Source organism: Ictalurus punctatus, chromosome 5 (assembly GCF_001660625.3).
Source record: "Ictalurus punctatus breed USDA103 chromosome 5, Coco_2.0, whole genome shotgun sequence".
In the NCBI taxonomy this organism is placed as follows: Eukaryota; Metazoa; Chordata; class Actinopteri; order Siluriformes; family Ictaluridae; genus Ictalurus; species Ictalurus punctatus.
In genome coordinates this window covers 4268632-4296341 of record NC_030420.2, presented here as the reverse complement: position 1 = coordinate 4296341, position 27710 = coordinate 4268632, and the positions used below count along the sequence as shown (strand labels likewise).

The window sequence follows — 27710 nt, the reverse complement described above, 5'->3', positions numbered from 1 at the left end:
CTTTTATTTTTAATATGCGAACATTTACTGTTAAAATGCACCAATGGAAATGTAATTACAAGCAGTAGGCTAAAATTTTAATACTACTAGTCTGCGTGCATTACTAATTAAAAAAACTTTTACTAGTAATGTTATGTAGGGATTTTTTTTTTTTTTTTTGAGTTGGTTTTTTTTGGGTACTAGTATCAGTTCTTAATAGTAATCATCCTAATTGCATAATATAACAAATATAAAAATATTTCTTTATAACATGAGAAGTTTGTAACATGGAGGCTAATTAAAACTTTTACAACTAAGAGTATGTAGGTGTTTTATTTTAATAGTAATAATCCTAATTTGATAGTGTGATCTATATAAAAGTATTTCAAGTTTCATTTTTTACTGCTACAAAATGCAACTTCTGCTAAAATTCTTGACACCCGTTTTGACAAATTAACCTTTTTTTTAAATTAGTTTGCCAGAGCCATATCAACCTGCAGTTCTTGCTTGGTGTTCCACTGAAACTAAGCAGGGTTGAGTCTGGTCAGTCCCTGCTTGGGAGACCTCCTGGATAAAACTAAAGTTGCTACTGGAAGTGGTATTAGTGAGGCCAGCAGAGGGTGCTCACCCTGTGGTCTGTGTGGGTCCTAATGCCCCAGCATAGTGGCGAGGACACTATACTGAAAAAAAAAATACAGCGTTGACTTTCAGATGAGACGTTAAACTGAGACCCTGACTCTCTGAGGGCATTAAAAATCCCATGACATCCCAAAAATCTCATGAAATTCCCCCATTGGCCCTTCTCTATCATGGCCCCCTAATAATTTCCATCCCTGAATTGGCTAAATTACTCTCTCCTCTCTCGCACTATGGCTGCTGTTGCGTCATCCAGGTGGTTGTTACACACTGGTGGTGGTTGAGGAGATTTCCCCCATACAATGTAAAAGCACTTTGAGTGTCTAGAAAAGCGCTATATAACTGTAACTACTAAATTTTACGTCTCACCTAGTCAATTTCACTAATTGTTCTGGTACACACACACACACACACACACACACACATATATATATATATATATATATATATATATATATATATATATATATATATATATATATATATATATATATATATATAATTGTTCAAATTCTTTCACCAGCTAAATCCAATGTTCACATATATCAATTTTTCAGAAATGAAACTCAAACAGCTGGGGATGTAGCAATAACTTTCATCATTTAACCTGCTTTATTTAGCAGCTTTTTCTAATCAAATGAAAACGTAATGAAGCACAGTGACCTGTTTAACCCTTTCATAAAGGAACTAATTGTGCGTCAGCTTTAATTTCACATTTAACAGATTTAGTAGGACGATAACAGATAACTTATCCCAAATCACAGAAACAGAGGATAATTAGATGTAGTCGGATAGAAAAGAATTTATATTCTCGCGTATTACATTTAAGGTCCGTATCTGACTGGCTAAAAATTCCATTAACTGAAAATGTTTTTTCATAACAGTCTTTTCACATAATCCATCATGTAACGTCTGACCAATTGACAGATCAAAAGTCTTTGTCCCAGTCTGAGTCATCTACTGGCGTTGAGTCAGTGTGATTCTCACTGCAGGAATGATCCAAAAAGTCTTGGACCTGCAAGAAATGAAAACAGCAGGGTGATGCGATAACAATGCTGTGAATCATTTCAAAGAGTGCGCGCTCTGCTGTTCTTACATGTGGTAATATAGGTGGAGTGTGTGAGCCTTTACACACAGCATCCCAATCAAATCCTTCAAACCACCTGCAGAAACACAGGGATTATATTAAAAGAATCTGCAACATTCAAAATAAAAAAAAGTCCTCTTTTTACCAGTTCTGAGCGCTTACTTGTGTGCTTGGATGTCTCTGACCCCATTCCTCTGGCCCAGTCTCTCTGTGGGATTCTCCCTGAAAGTGGCGTGATAAATGACATCAGCTAAAGGCACACAAATCCACTGAATAAAACAGAGCCGTGCAGAACAAAGAGCGATGCTATTCTGAGACACATGGTAGTGTGTGCAGTGGCTTGCATAAGTATTCACCCCCTTGAACTTTGACACATTTTGTAGTGTTGCAAGTGAAATGGACTTAACTTAACGGGATTATATGTCATAAATCGACACACAATTGGCCATAATATCAACCAATCAATCAGGGTTTGGTTATAAAAAATAATCCAGAATATCTCTCGTAGCACAATTAAATCCAGTGTTAAAACATGAAAAGAATATTGCACAACAGTGGGGGGAAAAAAGAAAAGTTAAGGCTTTTTTAAAGAGTACATGAGTGACGAGATTTAAGTTCCAGATTGTAACATTGTGCAATGTGGAAAAGTTCACTGGGATGAATACTGATGTAAGCCATTGTATACTGTATCTCTGTATGGAGAGACAAAAAATTCATTCATTTTGATCAGAAAAGACGCCGTAGACAAAACTTCAGTGAGTTTCCCTTTCTTTTTGAGAAGCCGTTAAAAAGCTTTCTTAAACGTTCCAGAGCGATGTTTAATATCCTGTGATCTTCAACGACAATCCTAGCATATAGCACAGAGAGATTCGGTTTCTGTCCCTTGCAGTCTCACGAAATGGTCTTCCCCGGAGGTTAGTTCTGACTGGACTTAGTGATACGATCTCAAGGCTTCTCCTTCTAGTGTTATGCTGACGACATATAACTTCCTTTTTGTTGTCTAGCTCACAGGTTTCTTAGAAAAATATCCAACTGTTCTTCATTTGTAGGCCCATCAAAACTCCCCTATCTATCCGGGACCTTTCAATCACAACGAACACTCTCAGCGTCCATCTAGAATTCAAGGATGAAAATATGAATCGTGCGATTTTATTGATCACATGACATGAACCGCCAGGTGCTGCAGATTTCTTCCTCAAACATAAAGAAGAATAGGATTGTTTCCTGCTACAGAATCCGCTCAGATGTTGACGGTGGTATTAGCATGAAAAACTAAAGCTTTGGAAGCTGAATTGTTTGAGCAGACTGGACAGATGACAAGGTGAGAGCTGGAGAGACTACCGGACTAAAGCGCTGCTGCACTGACACCACTATCAAGCAGGACGTCGATCTGCATTGTTCATTATAAAATAAATCCTGGAGGCCATTTAAATTACAACGATTAATATGCACATTGTTCAGGCTGGATTTTTCCTTTAATGCCTGGAATCCTTTTACAGCAGAATATCAATAATGATCAGCAATGTCTATTCTAGCAACGATAGCTTACAGGTGGTGTTCGAGCAGCTATTTTTTTGGAGAAAGTTGTGGCCCAACATAGTGAAGCTTCTGCATAAATAATGAACTCTCTTGGCGTTTTTACCTGCAGATCTGTTTGATGAAATCGGCCGCAGGGTTGCTGATGGCCTCTGGGAACTCTACGGCATCGATTCCCTTCAAAACCGCTGCACAGATCTTTAGCAGATCTGGGCCCGAGAATGGAGGACTGCAGGGGATGGGATACACAGATATAAAAGTATGCTTGTGAGATATTGTATAAATTCTAGGCTAAAAAGAGTATACTGAGGATACATATTGAATACGATTTACAAGACACAAATGACCATTTCTTGATTAAGGAACAAATATATTTGAACTCTCACCTGCCATTGAGTAATTCATATACAAAGACTCCTAAAGCCCAGAAATCTGCCAGCGTACCGTGACCCTTGTGCAGTATGATCTCTGGAGCCTGGTAAGCTGCTGAGCCACAGAATGACCAGGTTCTCCGGAGAGAACCAAGCAGCTTAGCAGAGCCGAAGCCTGCCTGAGAGAGAGAGAGAGAGAGAGATATGTTGAGAGAGAGAGAGATGTTGAGAGATAGAGATGTTGAGAGAGAGATGTTGAGAGAGAGAGAGAGAGAGAGAGAGAGATATGTAGAGAGAGAGAGATGTTGAGAGATAGAGATGTTGAGAGATAGAGATGCTGAGAGAGATAGAGATGTTGAGAGATAGAGATGTTGAGAGAGAGATGTTGAGAGAGAGATGTTGAGAGAGAGATGTTGAGAGAGAGAGATGTTGAGAGATAGAGATGTTGAGAGAGAGAGATGTTGAGAGAGATGTTGAGAGAGAGATAGAGATGTTGACAGAGAGAGAGAGATGTTGAGAGAGAGAGATGTTGAGGGAGATAGAGATGTTGAGAGAGAGAGATGTTGAGAGAGAGAGAGAGATGTTGAGAAAGAGATGTTGAAAGAGAGAGAGAGATGTTGAGAGAGAGAGATGTTGAGGGAGATAGAGATGTTGAGAGAGAGATGTTGAGAAAGAGAGATGTTGAGAAAGAGAGATGTTGAGAGAGAGAGAGAGATGCTGAGAGAGAGAGATGTTGAGAGAGATGTTGAGAGAGAGAGAGATGTTGAGAGAGATGTTGAGAGAGAGAGATGTTGAGGGAGATAGAGATGTTGAGAGAGAGAGATGTTGAGAGAGAGAGAGATGTTGAGAGAGAGAGATGTTGAGGGAGATAGAGATGTTGAGAGAGAGAGATGTTGAGAGAGAGAGAGAGATGCTGAGAGAGAGAGAGATGTTGAGAGAGATGTTGAGAGAGAGAGAGAGATGCTGAGAGAGAGAGAGATGTTGAGAGAGATGTTGAGAGAGAGAGAGATGTTGAGAGAGAGAGATGTTGAGGGAGATAGAGATGTTGAGAGAGAGAGATGTTGAGAGAGAGAGATGTTGAGGGAGAGAGAGAGATGTTGAGAGAGAGAGAGATGTTGAGAGAGAGAGATGTTGAGAGAGAGAGATGTTGAGGGAGAGAGAGAGATGTTGAGAGAGAGAGAGATGTTGAGAGAGAGAGATGTTGAGAGAGAGAGATGTTGAGGGAGAGAGAGAGATGTTGAGAGAGAGAGAGATGTTGAGAGAGAGAGATGTTGAGAGAGAGAGATGTTGAGAGAGAGAGAGATGTTGAGAGAGATAGAGATGTTGAGAGATGCAAGCTTTTTTTATAGTATGTCCCAGCCTATCATTTTCTATTCTATTCTGATGAGGAGTCGATGAATTTTCTGTAGCAGAAGCTCAGACAGTTGTTCCGGCTGCAGGGTTTATATTAATGCACTTGTTCTAGTATCGTTTTTAAAAAAATCATTTTAATCATCGATTAATCATGATTTAATCATGGGGACGCATTTTGCAAGGAGTCTCCAGTGCCACAGGTAAATCTGTAACCGTACGACATTTAAAGTTTTCAGACACAGGAAGCGTTACAGGATTTTGTAGCTTCTCATTAACATGAAAAGCTGTGTTTTTGTGTCAAGAGGTAAAAGTGAGGCTGGTCAGAGAATGGCTATTTATAGCCGTTATAATGTAAGTGATAATAGGAACTAACTTGTTCCATCAAACAACATTAAATGTAACTATAAATGTGTCAAATGTATGAGGTGTCATTCTTTAATAAATAAATAAATATTAATGTTGCCAAATTGTTGAGGTATACAAGGAATAAAACATTTATTATGGCACGGATTTTTTTATTCCTTTCATAACACGTGCGAAGACTTATATTTTGTGCTCATATACAAATAGATGAACTTGAATGCTTGAATAACTGATTATTTAGCATTATATACAGTTACTATCTATCTATCTATCTATCAATACTTTTGAGAAATAAGATGGAGTCTAAATACTGTGAGAGAAAATGATCATCCTTTCAGCATTGGTCTGCTGAGAATGTGAAGAAGAGTACACTGCACCAGTTTGGCATATCCTTTCTGATCCAGCAGCACGTTCTCTGGTTTCAGGTCTCTGTGGATGATGCCTTGGCCGTGTAGGAATCTCAAAGCCTCCAGAACACAGGTTGTATAGAAACGGGCTGCATTGTCATCAAACGGACCCCTTAAAACAAACACTCAAGGGATATCACTTTCCTCAATTTAAAGTAACACACCACTGTAGAATTCATTTGAAGACAAACTTGTCGTAATTGACAATGCTATACAACAAAGATGATACGTATTATTTTTTGTATTGTAAGAATACACTCACTGGCCATTTTAATAGGAACACTATACCGAAACTAGTCAGTTGAAGGTTGGGAAAGCATCTCGTGGGCTTCTTTCAATCTTCAAATGTCCAGTTTGGGTGAGCCTGTGCCCACTGTACTGTCAGATTCCTGTTCTTGGCTGACACAAGCAGAACCCGATGTGTTGATCGGACACGTTGTTTAGTGTGTTCAATGCTTTTCTGCTCACCACGGTTGTAAATAGTGATTATTTGAGTTAGCATAGCCTTCCTGTCAGCTCAAACCTACTCAATGAGGTGCAGAACTACTGTTCACTGGAGGTTCTGTGTACACCATTCTATGTAAACTCTATAGACTGGTGGGTGTGAAAAGCCCAGGAGATAGGCAGTTCCCGAAATAGTCAAACCAGGTCATCTGGCACCAACAAACATTCCATGAGATCACATTTCCGCCCTCCAACCCTCCCCCATTCTGACACTGAATGATTGGATAGTGCATGAATGAGCAGGTGTACCGGTCGTCCTATTAAAGTCGCCACTGAGTGCATATACATAAGTTTATTAATATTAGTTCATATTTTTATCCAGGCGTTACCTCTGTCTTAGCAAAGTCCACAGATCTCCACCCAAACACGCCTCCTTCAACATGTAGAGGCACTTTGCGTCTCGAAAGGTACGATACAACCTGACAGAAGACAAGATATGCTTTTAAAAAGACATGTCAATGCACATACGATGATGCATTTCTATTTTCAAACTCTGAGGCTCTGAAAATATCTAACATAGCTGGACAGAAAGTCCTTGGTCATTGTGAACAATGAGAGGTGACCTGACCTGACAATGAAAGGACAGCGGGCGTCCATCAGGATTTGTTTTTCGGCGAGGATGCGTGCTCTGTTGCCTGAGCTCACTAAAGCATGTTTACTTATGACCTTCAGCACGAACACATGACTGGTGTCATTCTTCAAATGGACCTGAAGAGAAAGACGAACAGAGTGTGATGAGAAAGTGGAAATCCTAACACATGCCAACTTATTTCATTAGAATGAACTCTCAGGAAATGGCTCACTACATCACTGATCAGTGGGTAGCAGTAACATGTGATGTACCTTTAATAGCTACACAATTAGCGCTCCTTCATTCTCACCAGTTGTGTGTGGCTGTACTGTCCTTCTCCGACATTACACAGCACCTGAACGTCACGGAGTGAGACATGGCATAGTCCGTCGCCTCCGTCTGCAGTCCTGCAGATTTCAGATCCATGTACAGTATAAAAGTAGCCTGTACATTTTTAAAGTCCTCAGCCAGGTGGAATTGCAATTAATACATGCATAACCCTTCCTTTCGCTCCAAATGACCCGAGCTACTTTGGAACTGGCTCACCATTTGCTATCAGAGCTGCTATTATAGAAAATTATCCAATTCTGACCAATCCGAATTGAGAATTCAACAGCACTTCAGTACAAGATATGATTATTATTGATTTAGAAGCACTTACATAAAAATAACAAACTGCACTTGAATGTGTATGGCGTTTGGGGCATACCTGGCTTTTGCCTCATTGCTTCCATTCTCCTTTATGTCTACAGATGCTCCTGTAAACCTCATGACAGACCTAGGGATATGGTAATAATGCTGATTCTTCCATTTGCCAGAACTTCCCCTTATATATGACAGCTTGTGCTTTATATATTGTGATTTAGAAGTATACATAGGTTGTATGATAAAACAACGAAATACTTACTCTCTGTTTATGACCAGACATGTGGCATCACCTGCAGAAACAACACTCAAAGACCTAGATACCTCTCTGCAAAAACAAAGAAAACGGGTATACAAGTAACATGTAGTTAAATGATGTACAAAATGATGTTAGTACATGGTAGATAAGCATTAAACAAATAAACAAATCACAGATATGACACAAAACTATTTTTGTTTAATAACTGAGCATTCTGGCTTCCTGAAACATACCTTAGACAAATTAAATGAAATGGTTTTAATTAATTGCACATTTTTTTCCCCAGATCAATCAGAGGGGAAAAAAAATATTATAAATTATAAATAAATATTATTTATTAAAAAATGTATTTTAAATTTCCATAATTTTCAAATTTTTCAGTGGGATTGAGATCCGGACTGTTTGCTTGCGATGTCATTGAAGGCATTGATCTGGCTTTCCTGAAGAAAAGCTTTAACAACGGCTTGATCATCACCAAACCTATTTTCTATCGATGGAATGAGAAAAGTGTCCAAAATTTCAGTGTACACCTGTGCATTGACTGTTGAGGTCTCACGTGGTCCTTTACCTGACATGCAGCCCCATATCATCAATCAGTGGGGAAATTTGATCGTTTTCTTCTGGCAGTCGTCTTTATATGTTTCATTAGAGCGGCACCAGACAAAAGTTCCAGCATCATCTCCTTGTCCAATGCAGGTTTGCGCTTCATCACTGTATATCTCTTTCATCCAATCATCCACGCTCCATGATTGCTTCGCTGTAGCCCACTGTAACCTTGTTTTCTTCTGTTTAGGTGTTAGTGCTGGTTTCTGTTCGGGTTTTCTATACGTAAATCCCGTTTCATTCATCTGATTTCTTACAGCTCTGTCACAAACATTGACTCCTGTTTCCGCCCTTTTGTTTTTCATTTGTTTTATTCTGCATTTTCTATTTTCAAGGCGAATCGCTTTTGTTTTTCATCTTGACACTTTGCCGTCTTCCTAGGTCGACCTGTATGTTTTCCTTTTATAACCTTCCCATTTTGTTTATACTCGCACCCAGGGATGTAAACTGGCCTGGGCTTAAAGAAAAAAGATTTTTTCTTTAGCCCCGAATAATTCTCCACTTGGAGCGGTTTGTCACTACGGCGAAGACGGTGGTGTTGTAATTTTATATCTTCAGTGAACTGAGGTGAGACCAATCAGACAGGGTTTACAGGAAAATACATGGAAACACTCGTGTCTTATTGGCTGAAGGCTCTCAATTCTGGCAAACGCTAGATCTCACAGTCAGTGTGAGGAAAAAATGGATATACGCTGATTTATATATTTATTTATTTATAAACCAGTAAAGGGGTTGAAACGGAAACAGGAGCATCCTCTGATGCTGAGCAGGAAAACAAGGTGTATAAATGTCTATATGAGTTCCAGTTTACATGAACGTGATAGGAGCAAAGCATAAGGAAAGATAATGTATTTTGCATGGCAATGTAGCAGCTAAACCCATAGCTTAGTTGCGCCTCCTCTTGGCTAGCGATACCAAACTAGCCTAGTTAGAAAAGTTTTATATTTTATCGGTCTGGTAGTCCTATAAACAGTGACAACACAACTTTTTCTGATCACATCATACATTGACAGCTAAGTTACCTCAGCGTCCATAAAACAAAACTTAGGCTACTAGCTGAGCTGGAAAAAATGCGTGGAAAAGAATCTAGGCTCAGCCCCAGATGATTACCAGTCCAGCTAATGCACGTGCTTGCACCTAATTTTAGACACAGCTGACTGGGAATAACCGAAATCATTTGCCACACTCCATGTTGGATTTCCTTCTTGATGGAGTTTTATAATCCTTTCCATTGTTTCAATTGACAACTCTCTTGTTGGGGACATGCTTCCATTCAAAATACCCAAGGTTAAGGTGTGTAAGCACTCTCTTTTAACTGCAGACTCATTTGCATTTAGACTTGTGCTGGTGTTTGTTTTAGAAATGCAAATTACAAGGTAATTCCTTCATTTTTTCCTCAACACTGAGTGATTCCATCATTGTTTCCACTACTTGATCTGGAAAAAAAAAACATGCCATTAATTGAACTAATTTAATTGAACTTGTTTGAGTTCTGTTTCACGAAGCCAGAACGTTCAGCTATTAAATAAAAATTTGTTTCGTGTCATATGTGTGCTTTGTTTATGTGCTGTGAAGTAAAAAAAAAAAAGTGAACATCCTCTAAGTGTGGCGATGCCATCATTTGCGCCAGGGAGTGTGTAACACTGTTATATTTGGACATGCCTTTTCTTTTTTTAGCTTGGTTTCAGATTGTAGTGCCTTTCTCTAACAGTGGAGTCTCTCTAACTGTATATTGACTGGCCTTTTTTTTTGAAGGATCTTAATGTGGAGGACTTTAGCATTATGCATAGATAAATGCACACACAGATGCAGGTAATATATCCCACTGAGTCAATACCAAAGTCCAGCAGAAAAAAAAGAAAAAAAAACATTCAATGAAATCTCTGTGCCTGAAGGTGAACGCGTATACTCTAGAGCAGAGCGAATGTAGGACTGAAATTTATTCATAATCAAGACTGCTCTCACAATCACAAACCTGAAGAACACTCTCAGTGAAGTGCAGATTTGGTGTTGGGTTGGCTTGGAGAAACAGCTTAGTGCATTAGAAAGAAATCTCTATAGTAGGGATTTGCATTAGGACTGGTGTCCCGCAGGGGCTAACAAAAAAGTCCTGGGAGTGGATGTTTTTTTTTTACTTTTATGCTTATGGTTGCAGGTGGTCAGATACAAAAAGCTCATGGAACAAAGCAAGCCGCATTCATTAACATGAAAGTGTAGTGGATATTTGTGTGGTGCTGTGTGACATATTTAGTACCTTCATTCATTCACTCTCAGTAAAAGGGGTGTAACACGATGCCACTATGTGTATCTGTATCTGTTTAGTGCTCCAAATATCTGTATTCGGATTTAAACCTGAAGTGGCCTAAACTGGAAGTTTTATTTATTTATTTGAATTAATTGTAAACCTTACCACTAGGGCTGGGGATTGGGACCAATTTGGTGATTCGATTCGATTCTTATTTATATGGTTTTGATTTGATTCGATTCGATTTCGATTCGATTCAATATGGATTAGTTATCAATATTTCATTTAAAATGTTAGTTTTGCAGACATGGAATCCATATTTTAATATAAATGCTGGTCACTGAAACCCTCCTACTTAGCTATATTACTGAAATAGACATTTACGCTAACAATAGGGCGCACACAATTATGTTTAAATACTTTTTACTTTTACTTTGAGTAACAAACACTGTAACCAGAAATCATAAGGTAAGCACAAACGGCACATTACTGTAAATAAATAAATAAATAAATAAATAAATAAATAACACTGCAAATGTGCAACAGTGAAATTCATTAACAGCTTGAAACGTTTAAGAAATAAAACCGTTTTCAAAATGCAAAATATGAAAGATGGCGACATCTTCAGGACGAGAGGCGAACTACAGATAATATTCACATGCTCTCGAGTAAAGCACGCGCATTAAGAATCGTTAAATATCGTTTCGTTAAAATTGAAAATCGATTAAAATTGGAGAATCGATATTTTTTACCCAGCCCCACTTTCCACTATTCCCTCAGAAAAACCCAGAAGTAGAGTTGCCAGCAGTGTCAGCTTTAAAGTTCTTCAACCTCAGCAACATCACTGCAGGTGATCATCGATCTCAATTTCCATTGATCTCGATCTTGTCATTAGTTGGCTCTATTTCTCAAAACAGAAACAAACTAGCATCCTAATATAAACTTCATCGACCCTGACCAGGCGGTTACTAAGGATGAATGAATGCACGGTGTATGTTCATGTTAATGAACATGGACTTTGTTTGTACTGCAAGCCTCATATCTGACCGCTCCCTCTCATGTCCATGAAAGTAAAAAACTTCCCACTTGGGATTGCAGGCCGGTTCATCTCATCTTTTCTGGCAAGAAAAAAAAAAACCTTCAAAGAAAGAAAGAAAGAAAGAACGTATAGTACGCCACTATTTGTATCTATTTAGCACACATTATCTGTTTATTCTGAATAATGCATTAGTTTCCGGTAACATTCCCGCTGAGTAACTGTTTACCGGCTTAAATGTGTTTAAATTTATTATTTTGTTTACATTTTGGAAACAGATCCAACAAAATTCCTTAGAAAATATCTATTTGCAGGCAGGTGCAAACAAAAATAATAACTCCAGGAAGAAGATTTAACCCTCTGTACACCTACATCTACTCTGCACCTTCAAAACAGTAAAGGGAAGAAGATTGTTCTGTCCCGGCATGGTGCAGTGGAGGCCATCGCCCCCTGCTGGATGCTTACTTTATTTGAAGGTTTCTTACCCTTTCAGAGCTCTGTCCCCGAAGCTGTCTCCTCTGGAGAGGATGGACACACACACACTGTCCTCACTGACCGAGCGCCTCTCCAACACTCGCAGCTGAGGGACAATCAGACAGACATGTAATATTCAGTATGCGAGTCCAATCTAGTCTGTCTCTGATTTATTTGAATGGTTCGGCCAAAATCAATACATTACTAGCCAACATGCCTCTGATATCCGTGATGTGTGAAGTCCCATAATTTCAACACCAAACTAAACACTATGTACTCAGCTCCCTCAAACTCCCTCCCTCGCTCCATCCCTCCATCCTTTCTTTCTTTCTTTCCTCCAACCTCACACACCCTTCATCCCTCCTTCAATATGCTCTTCCATCCAGCCAACCCTCCAGTCTTCCTTTCTTTCTTTCTTTCCACCAGCCTCACACTCTCCCTTCTTCCCTCCTTCAATATGCTCCTCCATTCATTCATCCTTCCATTTTTTCTTTCTTTCTTTCTTTCTTTCTTACTCCCAACCTCACACTCTCCCTTCTTCCCTCCTTAAATATGCTCCTCCATTCATTCATCCATTTCTTTCTTTCTTTCTTTCTCCCAACCCCACGCTCTCCCTTCTTCCCTCCTTCAATATGCTCCTCCATTCATTCATCCATTTCTTTCTTTCTTTCTTTCTCCCAACCCCACACTCTCCCTTCTTCCCTCCTTAAATATGCTCCTCCATTCATTCATCCATTTCTTTCTTTCTTTCTTTCTCCCAACCCCACGCTCTCCCTTCTTCCCTCCTTCAATATGCTCCTCCATTCATTCATCCCTCCATTTTTTCTTTTTTCTTTCTTTCTTTCTTTCTTTCTTTCTTTCTTTCTTTCTTTCTTTCTTTCTTTCTTTCTTTCTTTCTTTCTTTCCCCAAACCTCACACTCTCCCTTCATCCCTCCTTCAATATGCTCTTCCATCCATCCATCCATCCATTCTTTTTTTCCTTTTTCCCCAACCTCAAATTCTCCCTTCATCCCTCCTTCAATATGTTCTTAAATCCATCCATCCATCTCTTTCTTTCTTTCTTTCTTTCTTTCTTTCTTTCTTTCTTTCTTTCTTTCTTTCTTTCTTTCTTTCCTTTTCCCCAACCGTACACTCTACCTGCATCCCTCCTTTAATATGCACTTCCATCTGTATATCCCTCCTTTCTTTCTTTCTGTCTGTCTCTCTGTCTGTCTTGTGACTCTTTTTTGGCAATATTAATGTTCTCTGCTAGTGACCAGAAAGTTGTGAGTTCAAATCCCTTGTCTATAATTTTAAGTAGTTTTAGTGAAGCGTCCCTGTCTGTGAGAAAGACCCTAAATCATTGTTATTATTTCTGCATGTGTAATTTGAGGTTTCTCACCTGGCCACTGCTCACGATGAAGAAGATATCTCCGGGAGCGCCATGTCTCACAACGTAGTCACCATCGCTGTAATGACACTGCCAGAAAGGTGTGTGTTGTAAAATAAATAAATAAATCATGTAAAACTAGTGAACTGGAGCTATGAAGCTAATAAATCTGTCCGCCCCAAAATCTTTCTCATTAGCACATGTCCAAATCTTCAAATATTTGTATAATTACATATAGACTTCTAGCATGCAGTAGATACAGAATACTGTACGTAAGGTTGCTAGCATTGAAAAGCTTACCTCTTGCAGAGCAGCTGAGATTTTAATGAGATTATCCTCTGGTAAGGTACAGAGCAATGGCACACTGAAAAAGGAAATAAAAAATGAAGAGAAGTAAACAGAAGGAAATAAACAAATGGCCCTGGCCCTCAATGCCCCTTCACTGCGTGAAGTCTGTATATCTGCTTTAGAAATATTCCAGGAAGGTTTAATAGAAAAGAAACTTTGCAGTGATGTTTTGTGTTTGTTCATGAATGGGTTGTTCCAAGGTCTGACATTGTGCAGCTTTCTAAAGGAGCTACGATTAAAGTTCTGACCTGCGGAGAACATCCACAGACTGAGTGATGCGGAGAACGCTGCTCCTCTGCATGACTCTCTGAAATGTCTGACGCTCGATCACCCACAGCTTACTGCTCGTCAGTGCTAGAGAGGGGGGGATAAAATCTGGTTAAAGTTGGTCTTAGCTTTCCAGGCCCAAATTTCCTTTCCTTTTTTCATTCTTTCTGTCTTCCTTTCATTCCCAAACTCCATCCTTCCATCCCACCAACCATCCATTCTTTTTTTCTTTCTTTCTTTCTTTCCCAAACTCCATCCTTCTATCCCACCAACCATCCATCCATTCATTCTTTCTTTCTTTCTTTCTTTCTTTCTTTCTTTCTTTCTTTCTTTCTTTCATTCCCAAACTCCATCCTTCCATTCCACCAACCATCCATTCTTTCTTTCTTTCTTTCTTTCTTGCTTGCTTGCTTTCTTTCTTGCTTTCTTTCTTGCTTTCTTTCCCAAACTCCCTCCTTCTATCCCACCAACCATCCATCCATTCTTTCTTTCTTTCTTTCTGTCTTTCTTTCTTTCCCAAACCCCCTCCTTCCATCCCACCAACCATCCATTCTTTTTCTTTTTCCTTCTTTCTTTCTTTCTTTCTTTCTTTCTTTCTTTCTTTCTTTCTTTTTCTTTCTTTCTTTTTCTTTCTTTCTTTCTTTCTTTCCCAAACTCCCTCCTTCTATCCCACCAACCATCCTTTCTTTCTTTCTTTATTTCCCAAATTCCCTCCTTCCATCCCACCAACCCTCCTTTCATTCTTTCTTTCTTTCTTTCTTTCTTTCCCAAACTCCCTCCCTTCACCCCATCAACCCTCTTTTCTTTCTTTCTTTCTTTCCCAAATTCCCTCCTTCCATCCGACCAACCCTCCTTTCATTCTTTCTTTCTTTCTTTCCCAAATTCCCTCCTTCATCCCATCAACCCTCTCTTCTTTCTTTCTTTCTTTCCCAAACTCCCTCCCTGCATCCCTCCATTCTTCCTTCCTTTTTCCCTAACCTCGCACTCTCCCTTCATTCTCCCTTCAATATGCTAATTCATCCTTTCTTTCTTCCTTTCTTTCCCAACTCCCTCCCTTCGTCCCACCATCATTTCATTTTTTCTTTCTTTCTTTCTTTCCCAAACTCCGTCCCCCGATCCATCCAGCCATCCATCCAGTCTCCATTTTACTCTGAGATACGATCTCATCAATGCCGAGTTGTGGCTCTTTTGACAGTGAAGGGATGAGCTCATCTACATCGCTTCACTGTGATATATGAATCAGATAAGGAGGTGTGTGTGAGCCACTGGACCATCACTCATTTGCAGTTGGGCTGACCTCTGTTGGAGTTTGACAATATACTGTACCTGTACCGCATTATATTATAGTAATGGTATCGTACAGTATATTAACGGCCTCTATATAGCTGAGATATCCTATATCTGTAATGGAAAAGTAATCATTGACTGTGTAGCATGTTGCAGCCTGATTCAAAGCACAAACCCCAGCAATTTGCCAGCGATTAGCACAAGCTCATTAATATAAACCTGTGATTTGAATTACAATTGGCACTGCTGTCAGAGCTGCTGTTTAAATAATCACCACCTTCTGACCAGTCAGAATGGAGAATTCAACAGCACTGTGCTATAAGCTCCTATAAACCTGAAACAATGAGTCTGATTACACATACTAATATAGTGACAGAAGGTTTGATGTGCTTTTCTGCCAGATGACTAATAAACAACCGTCATGGAATGTTAAGAAACACAGCAACACTGTGAAGGAAGAAATGAAGACTTAAAACCCGGCACTCAGACATCAGCAAATCAGCAAATGCAGAAATTATTTTCTGTTTGTCTCTCTCTCTCTCTCTCTCTCTCTCTCTCTCTCTCTCTCTCCACACTGACCTCATTCTGCTTTGCTCCCATTCCTACACATCTAAAGAGAACAGTCTGTGAATAGAGAGCGATTGCTTTTTCTCTCCTGTACTCCATTCTCTCCATCTTCACTTCCTGACTTCTGCTTAAATTAATAATGATTCAGATTAATTGAGTCTCCTGAGTTCAGAGGAAGAAATATTGCACTTCTCTTCTCTTACCTCCTGCTTTCTTTCCTTCTTTCTTTCTTCATGTTCTGTTCATTAATTCATTCATCCATGCTTTCCAGGTCTAGGTTCTTTAATTTGTTCTTTCTTCCTTTCTTTCTTTATTTGTTCCTGTCTAGTCTGTTTCTTTCTTTCTTTCTTTCTTTCTTTCTTTCTTTCTTTCTTTCTTTCTTTTTCTTTCTTTCTTTCTTTCTTTCTTTCTTTCTTTCTTTCTTTCTTTCTTTCTTTGCTGTCTAGTCTTTGTTTGTTTCTTTCTATTTTTCTTTTTTGCTTTCTTTCCTGTCTAGTCTTTGTTTGTTTGTTTGTTTGTTTGTTTGTTTGTTTGTTTGTTTGTTTGTTTCTTTCTTTCTTTCTTTCTTTCTTTCTTCATGTTCTGTTCAATTCATTCCTCCATGTTTTTCGGTCGAATATTTGTGTTTATGATTCTTTCTTTCTTTCTTTCTTTCTTTCTTTCTTTCTTTCTTTCTTTCTTTCCGTTTTTCTTTCTTGCTTTCTTTCCTGTCTAGTCTTTCTTTCTTTCTTTCTTTCTTTCTTTCTTTCTTTCTTCATGTTCTGTTCATTAATTCATTCCTCCATGCTTTTCGGTCGATTCTTTGTTTCTTTGATTCTGTCTTTCTTTCTTCTCTTCTTTCATTTTTTTCTTTCTTTCTTCCTTTCTTTCTTTCTATCCTGTTATTTTATTTTTATTAATTAATTTATTTCCCCCTGACTTTCTCCCTAATTTATTCATGGCCAATTCCCTCCCATCAGGCCGCTCTCTCCTATCACGCGACAGCAACCGACCATTCTTCCTCCAAGGCACATGAAGCCAGCCGACCGCATCTTTTCAAACTGCTGCTCATGCAGCGTCCGGGTGCGGTGTAACTCACTCGGAGGAAAGCGCTACTCTCCCACTTCCCCATGCATGAGCTCACAGACGCCCGTGGTTGGCTGGTGTCGCTGTGAGCGATAGGCGAGAGAAAGTATGCCGTCCTTTCCTCCCTGAGAGCACAGCCAATCTCCTGCGTTTGTATATTCATTGCGATATTTAATTCCAAATATTCATTTAGTTGCTTTTTTACTTATTGAATTAGATCATTTTGCGCTAATCGTATTTATTAACTCTCCCTGTACTGCTATTGTTTTATTTTTATCATTTAAAAAAAACAATGCTCTTTATAAGACACTAGCACAAATGTGATGCCCAGTGCTGAACCAGAGCCGGTTCTGAAATGACACTAAGATTCTTCATAACACAAAATTCATCGAGACCATTCAGCCATCTCTCAGATAAGAAGTCTAATAAAATGTCTTCTATTTCCATAGCAGCTGAGAGCATGTCCTGATGAAAGGTCATCTTTTTAATAAGCCCAATACATTGTTGTGTGTTGCATTATTAAGAAGCGCTCTGTTTGCTACACTTCTACAGATGTGTATTTATTACAGGCTGCAATGAGACTTTCTCAGCACATTGCTTATGCGGGAAATTCAACTCAGTCAAATGGAAGTCATCAGGCTATGGATGAAGAGCGCGAGGCGAGGCGAGGCGAGAGTCCCCAAGGCAACACCGTGTGAGACCTCCAGGTGATATAGAGAAACAGAAGGAGGAAAAAAAACAGGCAAGGATAGAAAGAGGGCGGATATAGAATATTATGTGGAGAAAAAGAGACAGACGAAGAAAATGCCTTAGAAACAAATTAGGGAGAAGAGAACAAATTGCAGAGAGAATGGAATTAATATAAGGAAAGAAGTGGCACAAGGAGAGAAAAGATACAATATCTAGATAAACACAGATCAAATGTAGAATTGAGAATAAGACCTAGAGAAGGAGGATCATTTAGAAAGAAATTGACTCAGAATGTACATGGACAAAAAGTTCAATAGTTTTGTAAATGTAAATAATATTAAACCGAAATGAAGAGAAAGACAATAACAGTGGGAATGATGTGTAAGAAATGAAACACAACAAGACACACCGTCATGGGAAAATAATCACCGGCGGCACTCCTGCTACAACCCGGAAGTGAAATATTTACCTATAACAGCACATCCTGAAGTGTTTATTCCACTTGTACAACAGCAATTTGCCAACACTAACCACGATTTATTTATTAAACAAAGAGACACCGTACTTTTTATCCATTTATGGTTACGTTTAATATTATGGAATGTCCACAACATAAGTTAGTTCCTGTTATCACTTACATTATAGAAGCTATGAACCCTCAGAGACCTGTGATTTGCTTCGCTGCTGTTATGAAACATTGATCAAACCTTTTGACCAATCAGAACGGAGCATTCAACGGCACGGGTGGTATGAAGAGAGAATAACAAACAAATCACACAGTCGGGGTTGTTCATCCATCCCTGTACAGATGAACTGAAAGGCAGGGACGAGAGAGATGTTCAAGTAATAGATTGAGAAATTTTTCAGTGAAATACAGAGGGAAAGAGAGGGAACGAGGGGAGGGAGAATCGCAAGATAAAAGCACCAGACAATCAAAGTAGACAGTTGCTGACTAACAGCATACAGAGCGAGCGAATGAGAGAGGAGATGTGACATAATGAACCGATCGAGTGGAATAAAGCATCGGCACAGCGGCACTGCTCAATTCAGGCTCAGTCTGTGGAAAACATTAACCCGTTCTCTGTCTTTCTCTTTCTCCCGCACTTTCACAATCTCAATCGGGCTCTCTGTCAGAAAGCAGGCCAACGCCCCGAGTTTCAGCTCGGAGAACGTGGAGAAAATAGAGATCTTCGTGGAACGAGACAGTGAGAGACTGACTGAGAGGTTAAAAGAGGGGGGAAATTACGATAACCAGGAAATATACATTCAAAACATAAAGAAATTTGGCTTAAAGTATCAGTCTGGTTAAAATAATAATAATAATAATAATAATAATAATAATAATAATAATAATAATTACACCCCAAGTGTACCAACTATACAAGATAACTGTATTGTGTATATGCTGCATGTGAGAACCAGAATCACTTTATTCAAAAGATATGCAGATGATAATGAACAGATAAGTGACTAAAGATTAAAGAAACCCCAACGTTCAGTGTGTTAGTGAGGTACTAGGCCACTAGGAACCACCAGAGCAGCTTGACACAGATTCTACAAAGTCTCTGGAACTGTAATGGTGCGATGGACTTTACTTAAAAAAGATTTTCCTTTCCTTTCAGTTGGTGTTTCGCGTTGGTGATTGTGATGGAGAGCGTGCTTGCCGTCTAACACATCACTCCAGTTCAATTGGTATGATATCAAGTGACTGTGAAGGCCAGAGCATACACTTTACATCATTTTCATCCTCCTGACGTGTGGATGGGGGCGGAGTCATCCCCACAGAGACCAGGATAGAATCTTTGCCCCTGATATTGGTTTCTCTTTTCATTTGCCACCTTTCTGTATCAGTTAAAGCAGAGGTGTCCGATCTTATCCGCAATGGGCCGGTGTGGGTGCAGGTTTTCATTCCAATCAAGCAGGAGCCACACCTGATTCCACCTGTTTAATCAGTTGATCTTGGCTTTCAATAGACTTAGGTGTGGCTTCTGCTCGGTCGGAATGAAAACCTGCACCCACACCGGCCCTTTCCGGATAAGATTGGACACCCCTGATTTAAAGCAAGCGTATGTATGGAAAAGAATTTGGGTGAACAAATGTTGTTGAACAAATGACATTGTACATGTTATCATTCCGTTGTCAGCAGTACTAGCTTCGTTAGCATTCTGTGATTTGCATTTATAATAGAAGAGCAAGCCATGCCAATAAAAAAAATAAAAAAAACATGAATTGAGCTGAACAGGGAAAGATAGAGAAAATAGAAAGAGAGCGATAGAGAGACCAATTACTCAACGCTCCTGACTGTGTGTCCACCTGAAGGGTTGAGTGAACATCCATAAATCTTTTTGGCAGAATTCCCCCCCCTTTAAGTTTAGATGAGGTAAGACAAGGACAAGAGTGTTGAAACTAATGATTTCAACATGTAAGAGAAAAGGACTTACTTTCACACTAAAAAAAAATATATATATATATATATATATATATGGCCTATGTTCTAAATAGCCATGGTCTTGGTTTTCCAGCGAAAAATAAATAAATAAAAGAGCTAATGTCCACTGATCCGGATGACAGTTCATGTAACACATCTGACATCGGCTCATGTAAGGCTTGCTAATGGCCTAATCCATTAGGTGTAATAGAGTGGCGCAAAATTGCTCAGCAAATAGAACTCCTGGTACTGAGAATTACTGTACACGGGTATAAAGATTTGAATCGATGCAGCAGTCTCGGTCTTATGGAAGCTCCTGCACTGATTCAAACAGTATGTATGAGGTAAAATAGAAGGTATGTCTTGGTTTTTTGGGGGTTTTTTTTCGAGGTACGCTTTTATTTAGAAATGTTATCAATTGCAATTCTCTCGATTTACTTTCTCTCTCCAAGCAGAGATAAAGCCTCCAAAGCCATCAGTGAAGAAGGTTTGTCTTCTATGCCTGTCCATAAAGACGTATGTATCAGGACTGGGGTCACATAGGAACTAACAAAAGATTTGAGGTAGGAGGGGTGGAGGTTTGTACCCTTTTGGAAAACTAACTCAGAACCGTTAAGCAATTCAGTACAATTGCTAATGAGAATTCTTTAATAAATACATTTCTACCACCAACAAAACTAAGTACACTATATGGCCAAAGGTTTGTGGACACCGGACCATCCCATTCATATGTGCCTGTTGGACATCCCATTCCAGATTTACCCCCCCCTTTGCTGTTATAATGTGCTCCACACTTCTCTTTGAAGGCTTTCCACTAGATTTTGGAGCGTGGCTGTGGGGATTTGTGCTTTAGTGAGGTACACAGGCAATGATGGTGGATGAGGAGGTCTGGGGTGCACCTGACGTTCCAGTTCATTCTAAAAGTGTTCAATGGGGTTGAGGTCAAGGCTTTATGCAGGACACTCGAGTTCTTCTACTCCAACCTAGGCAAAGCATGTCTTCATGGAGCTCGCTTTTTGCACAGGAGCACTGTCATGCTGGAACAGATTTTGGCCTCTTAGTTCCATTGAAGGGAAATTGTAATGCTAGAGCATACAGAGACGTTCTATACAATGGTGTGCTTCCAACTTTGGGGTTCAGCCCACTTAAGGAAGCATCAGATGGTAAGGTGTACCATATAGTGTACCTCTACAGCCAAATTAGTAAATGTTGACTCAGAAATTCAGAGAGGTACCACCATCACAGTATGTGCCACAAGTCTTGAATAATCCCTTACAATACAGAGGACCCTGTTTCATTTGTGATGATCTCCATGAAAAGCTTGAGCCTGGGAGGTAAAAACACGAGTTGTTTTTCGCCGTCCTCATTTTCGCCTGTTTACTCTTTCGGTATGTATTACACGATCGCTGTTTTATCTCAGCACGACTGCAATGCCATCTTCCACAATCCAGAGAATGAACGCGTACTTGAGAACGCTGCAGTAAGCAGATGGAGCGTGTGTGTTTGATAGTCTGTGCGCTGTGCGTTTTGGGAGCTTGTGGACGTGTTTGGGGAACTTTGATTTGAAATTCCACTGATCTCGCCATAGCAAAAGCCAAAGCAGATCAGTGCTGATGGGAATAATCTGCTGCTCATTGTGTGCTTTTGGGCTGCTCATGCTAGTACATGCACCGCATCTCAAATATGTATGTGTTAGAAAGAGAGAGAGAGCGAGTGAGAGAGAGAGAGAGAGGGCGAGAGAGAGAGAGAGAGAGAGATAACCAGCTGCCCTGTTACTGCATTCGTTTGCTTAATATTGGATTAGATTTTTCCAGATATAGAGTGTTGTGTGTATATGTGTATGTGTGTATGCGCATGTGTGTGTGTGTGTGTGTGTGTGTACCTGTAACAGTAGAAGAGCAGGTGTAGTTGTAAAGCAGGGCCAGCTCTCCAAAGAGTGTTCCAGCTTCAATAATGTGCAGCTTCTGGCCAGCTCTGGATACCTCGAGTTTTCCCTCTGAAAGACACACATTTGTCTTACTATCTTCATGAGGACCTTCCATTGACATAATTATTAATGCAGCTAATTAATACTAATTAATAATAAATCTAACACCAACCTTGACCTCAGTAACCAAAATGAAACATTTTGATCTTTAATTAAATTTTCTAAAAAAAAACAAACAAACAATACAAGCAGTTATCCTCGTAGGAACCGACCAGACATTTGGTCCCCACCAAGCTATGAAAACATGTCCACGCAGACACCCCTTAGAGATGTGCCCTCCATCTCATGTTGGTGGCGTTGCCAGGGGCAACCACGGCTGAGTGACAGATTATCTAAGATGTCACAAATTTCAGTCGGACACGCCGTCATCTCCAGAAGTGATGCCAGCTCACGGCACCAGTCGCATCACGCCAGTGGATCAGCGGCGCCGAAGCTGCTGTATTAATAAGCGCCTTTCTGATGTTCTCTCCCTGACACACACTCCAGCTCTTTATCTTCACACACATTTCACTTCATGTTTCTCTCCACAATATCACACAGTGACATTATCTCCCTCTCACTTCGCTTTTTTATCTTCTCTCTCTCTCTGTCTCTCTGTTGTCAGAACCCTGGAAGCTTCCCATTAGACAGATTCATATATTTTAGTCTATTATAACACAGTGGAATTAGTTCAAATGCCTGTTTACAGAGTGTGTATTACAGGGTGTGACATTACATGGTTTTAATGGTATACCATGATAAGGAAATGTGAAATAGTTACAGCATCACTGTTAGAGAATAATTGTTGATGACATAAACACACACAAGTAAAATATATCATTAAGAATAATATAAGGTGCAGGTGTCTCATAACATGTGCTATATATATATTTTTTAAACGGGGTCACGTGATTTTTTTTGATAAGCGTGATCATGTGTAGGTCAGGGAAGAAGCAGAGAAGATTTGAATAAACCTTTGGCAATCTGAGGAAAACCTGTTAGAATTCTGTCTGAAAAATCAGGTTTTGACCATTTTTATTTCTGCCAATAATATAATTTCACACGTAAGATTATGTATACAGTACTTTACAAACATGTTTTAATTATCGCTACTTTCTGTGGTCTTTCTATTTTCATGTCCTTTCATGTTTCATACTCTAGACTAGCTGGGTTTTAGGGGTCCATGCACTTTGTGGTCATTATATTTCTGTGTCAGTAACAGAAATTAATAAATAAAACATGATTTTTAAAAAAAATTGTTTTCAAAATACAGGCAATGAAATATATATATATATATATATTTTTAGTTTTTATTATAATTAAAAGCAAAATTTAAAAGCAACATGTGTTTGTTTCTTTTCCTTCTTTTGTTAAGTTAAAAAAATTGAATAATAAATTAACCAAAACAGAAAAAGGATCCATTTTTCTGAAAGCTTTGGCTGCCAGTGGTCGGGCTTTAAATCATTACATCAAGGTCAGCCAATACACCTCTGACTCCTTTAGCTAGTTTTAGATACGTTTTGTATCTAGCGTCGATTGTAGTAAACGTGAAAATCTTTTCTTTCTCCTTCCAGGATTTGAAAACAATAAGAATTATTTTTTAATCACTGTTCCTGACATGACCAAAAAGTGCATGGACCCCTAAAATCTTGCTAGTTTTGAGTGTTCTTCTCACTCAACTTCGATATATACGATGACTATACACCTCGTCGTACATAAGTAATGCAATTCAAATTCGCTCAATCAGACACTGGATTTTTAAAAATAAATAAATAAATAAAAAAAACAGACATAAAATATGAGGTCAAACGAGAGAAAAGTGGGTAAAAATATAACTGCAACCGGCATCGTTTCTGAATCCGAGCCCCCAAAAAAGAGAACGAGAAGGTTGGGGAAATAATATACTGGTGATCTATTAAAGATCATGGTCACATCAGTTTGCCTGAGAAAGCCGCTCTGCTGATAAATCATTTAGACCGGACCTTGAGCTCTAACAGCTCACCTGTATATATGAGGAGCAGAGGGGAGGGATTTAGTAATAAAAGTACTCAGATATGGATGAGGGGGTGGAGGGGAAGCCAAATAGTTAACTATAGAGGACTCTTTATACATATTTCACTAAGAATTAAAAAAAAAATGTATCATTTTATTTATAACATTATATGAATGGGAAGTGATTAAAAATGAATTAAGAAGGCGGTCTGGAAATGAAAGAACCTCTGCTTATGCATAAAATATGAAATGAAGAAAGTAACCATATACTATAGAGGATGTTAGCAATGGTCTCATAATAAAAATAAATAAATAAATAATAAAGCATTTCCATGTAGTCAGAATTTTTTTCCTCAGGCCATAAAGGTAATAAGCAAGCAGCCATCTCACATCCGTCCTCTGAAATGCCTTCTCACACACTGATATCTATGTAATGTGCATGAAATGATATAACACGTATAGCACTTATATAAATGTTTGTCTCTACGTATTGCTGACATTTATACCACGACACTTTTGAATTCTCTGTTTTGATAGATGATTGGCGTTGATTAATTTTCTACACCAGCGCCTATGACAGTAGCGCTGAAGTGCAATTTAAATCACAGATTTACATTCAAACACGTGCTCTGATGCATTATTGTTTCTCTACTAACAACACGCATCAGGCATGGGTATGATGGATGGTACACATAATCTAATAGGACTAATAATAAAAGTATTTAACAAAGAAAAACGTAGCATCGTTGATATGGTGACATTTTGGAAGCAGTCTGCAGTATTCCTGACCGATCATGTCAGACTATGTACCTCCCAAACTCCCAGAAACTATGGAGAATTCCACACTCCCACTACCCCCCTCTCATAATATAGTATGAGTTTACGCATTTTGCATTGTTTTCCATATCGTTATACGGTCCATCCTGGAGTTTGTGATCGCAGAAATTAACGCAAAATCAAGCGAATTCCGCAATATTCAGAGGAGCTTGTAATTTTTCTAAATTAACCCAGATTTGGGCCGAGACACGTTGTGACATCATCACAACACACGTTCGGCCGAAGCATGCTTCGATTCACGTGCGTCGAACACGAGTACAGCTAAAAGGTCTCATTTACCAATAGACATCACTGCGAAAGGCCGTGCAAAACAACTTCGTGCCACTGCGATTTTGCCAATTCAAGCGATGCTCCACGAACACTGCATCACAAATTTTGGAAAGCAACATCAAGCATTCTTGGCCGCAACAATCACAAAAACACCTCAGCAAAATCCTGTACGGACTGGTTATTAGATAAGATTTAAGTTGTGAAAATCAAAGCAAATGATTTGTTCCTGTTTTTAAAGAAATGTCGATTTCTTTACCTTCTAGGATGAAGGATTGAGACGCCTCATCGCCCTCTTGAACGAGTCGGGCTCCCTGGGCGGCCGTCGTTGGGTACGCACAATCTACTAGGTCTGATAACTCGCTCCCTATATACTTCAGCCACTCGTTCTCCCTTAGCGCCGCCTCAATCACTCGCTGAGACCTTGGAGACAGAAAATGACTGAGAGAGAAACACATTATGTGCATCAATAGCTTTGTGTCATTTTGCTATAACTGCTGCTGGGCCGGGATCAAATTTTCCAAAAACATCGCAACAACCCCTTCAGCATATTTCTCTCTGTGGGTGAAATCCCAAACACAATGACTGCATCTACTGGACCTAAGGGCACAGATTTATTGTATGCCATAAGGACAGCACAAGAGTGGACACTCTGAGAATTATAGGTACCAGACTATACTTTAGTACAGTTACAAATAGAAACGTGATGAAAGAGAAGGAAAGGTGAGATCAGCTGTGGGACTCACTCCTGGTTCTTGCTGTGGCTCATGGGAGGATTCTGTAAGATCAGATTTGGGTCCAGGTTTGTAGGCTCTGTAATAACTGATCTTCTCTTCACCCTTACAGATGAAGCACAGTGTTGCCCTGAGGAATGAAAAACAAAGCCCCAAAGTGACTTAGAAGTGAGTTAGAGTTCAATCCAAGTATAAACCTGAGCAGGTGTGGGTCTGGAGGGTTTTGCCGAGCAGCAGTGTTCTGACATCTCTAAGGTTTGAACTTACAACCTTCCTTGTACTAGCCCAGAATCTTAATCAGGAATAACCGCAGAATCCGAAAGAGATATCTGTTTTAGGCTCTGCACTGTAAATCCTGTTAAATGACCAGAATAGTCAAATAAATAAATAAACTGTAATAAACTGATTATTTGATTAGACTTACAGAGATACTAGTGCGTACTAGTGCGAGATACTAATGTGAGGAAAAGCAACCGCCACTGTAAAGGATAAAAATACTGCATAGACTATTGTAAAAAAAAAAAAAAAAAAAAAAAAAAAAAAAAAACATCATGGTATGACTTTTGATGGGATTATTATTAAATGACTTCACTATGCTGTTATTACTTTGGATTTAGGATATGTGGGTTAAGAGATATGACAGTTGTGGAAAACGTCATGGAAAAGAAAATGTAATTAAAACAATACCACTTCTCTCTGTGACCTTTCCCTTCAACGTGATATATATATTAAAAAAAAAAGAAGAAGAAGAATCTGAAGGTCCTACGTACCCAAAATAATAGCTACCTGGACTTCTGATACGCCTCAGTGAGCACCGTAGCTGCATATCTCTATTTCTTATTCTCACTAGGCCAAATTTCACCACACCAATTGCTGTTGTATCATCAAATGTTTCTAAACCCTTCCGAAAATGAAGCCGGGTACCTGTGGCAGATCCGGGAGCGCTGAGAGTAACCCTCAGGCGGTCGAGCTCACCCTGCAGACGCCGGATGAGATCGTCTTTGGTGTCAAGCTCCAGCTCGAGTTCGTCGATCAGAGCGTCTCTTTGACGCAGCTCTTCGATCTTCAACTGGAGCGCAAACTGAAGATCTCTGAGAGTACCCATGGTGTCTCAGGCTAACAAGAATGTATCGGTAATGGATTGGTAAACATATAGGAAGTCCCCCTCTCTCTCTCTCTGTCTCTCTCTCTCTCTCTCTCTCTCTCTCTCTGAGTGTTTATGAGAGAGTAAGTGGGACAGAAAATTACAGAGTAGGTCACGTCAGTAATTAGTCAGTGTAGCCGAAAGTGATGGAAATTGAAGATGCCAAACGAAGGATGCAGCTTAATTACAAAGAAAAGTACGACTAGGATGAAATGTACCTAGTCAAACATGCAGAATATCCACGTCCTACACTTACAGCGCGTCCCTAAAGAACAATCAGTGTCCATACCCTTTGCAAGAGATAAATATGAAGCTACAAAGAAAGAAAAAACCCCTTACCTGCTTTGAATTCACGTGTTGCAAACACTGTATTATTTTCCCTCTTCGGTAACAGCGAAGAGAGAAATTCGAACAGTGTTTGGAGCCGAAAAGATCTTTCACAAGACCATCGTCTGCTCTGGCTGCAAAGCGAGTGTGAGAAACGCACACTGCTGCCTGAGAGGAACGAAAGAAAGAGAGAACAGGAGAGGGAGAGGGAAAGAGGGACAGTCAGAGAATGAGAGAGAGGAACAGGGAAGGAGGAGGAGAGAGAGAGAGAGAGAGAGAGAGAGAGAGAGAGAGAGAAATAGATAGGAAGAGGGAGAGAGGAGGGAAAATGAAATGTAAGGAATGTATGAAT

At 39.4% G+C, this 27710-nt stretch overlaps 1 protein-coding gene across 1 annotated transcript; it reads right to left on the bottom strand.

The window, feature by feature from the left end:
• Positions 1 to 1196: 1196 nt before the first annotated feature.
• prkg1l (protein kinase cGMP-dependent 1, like) lies at positions 1197 to 27599 on the bottom strand. The gene is made up of 20 exons (XM_017467635.3): positions 27371 to 27599; positions 26812 to 27003; positions 25900 to 26017; positions 25413 to 25576; positions 21974 to 22087; positions 14036 to 14141; positions 13740 to 13803; positions 13452 to 13529; positions 12081 to 12175; positions 7715 to 7780; positions 7517 to 7585; positions 7118 to 7214; positions 6805 to 6944; positions 6566 to 6655; positions 5703 to 5844; positions 3625 to 3788; positions 3345 to 3467; positions 1865 to 1924; positions 1712 to 1778; positions 1197 to 1630 (listed from the first exon to the last, which is right to left on the bottom strand). Exons 2-20 carry the CDS (start codon positions 26990 to 26992, stop codon positions 1544 to 1546), a joined length of 2025 nt encoding a protein of 674 aa, XP_017323124.2. The 5' UTR covers positions 26993 to 27003; positions 27371 to 27599; the 3' UTR covers positions 1197 to 1543.
• Positions 27600 to 27710: the final 111 nt, after the last annotated feature.

Bases quoted from the DNA above. Each gene is read 5' to 3' on its own strand.
- prkg1l (XM_017467635.3), bottom strand. From the start codon at position 26,992: ATGGGTACTCTCAGAGATCTTCAGTTTGCGCTCCAGTTGAAGATCGAA. The intron at 3,789-5,702 runs GTGCAGTGTACT...TCTCTCTCTCAG, and splicing joins AGAAAGGATATGCCAAACTG to GCAGGCTTCGGCTCTGCTAA. The intron at 1,925-3,344 runs GTAAAAACGCCA...CGCCACTTTCAG, and splicing joins TTCATCAAACAGATCTGCAG to GGAGAATCCCACAGAGAGAC.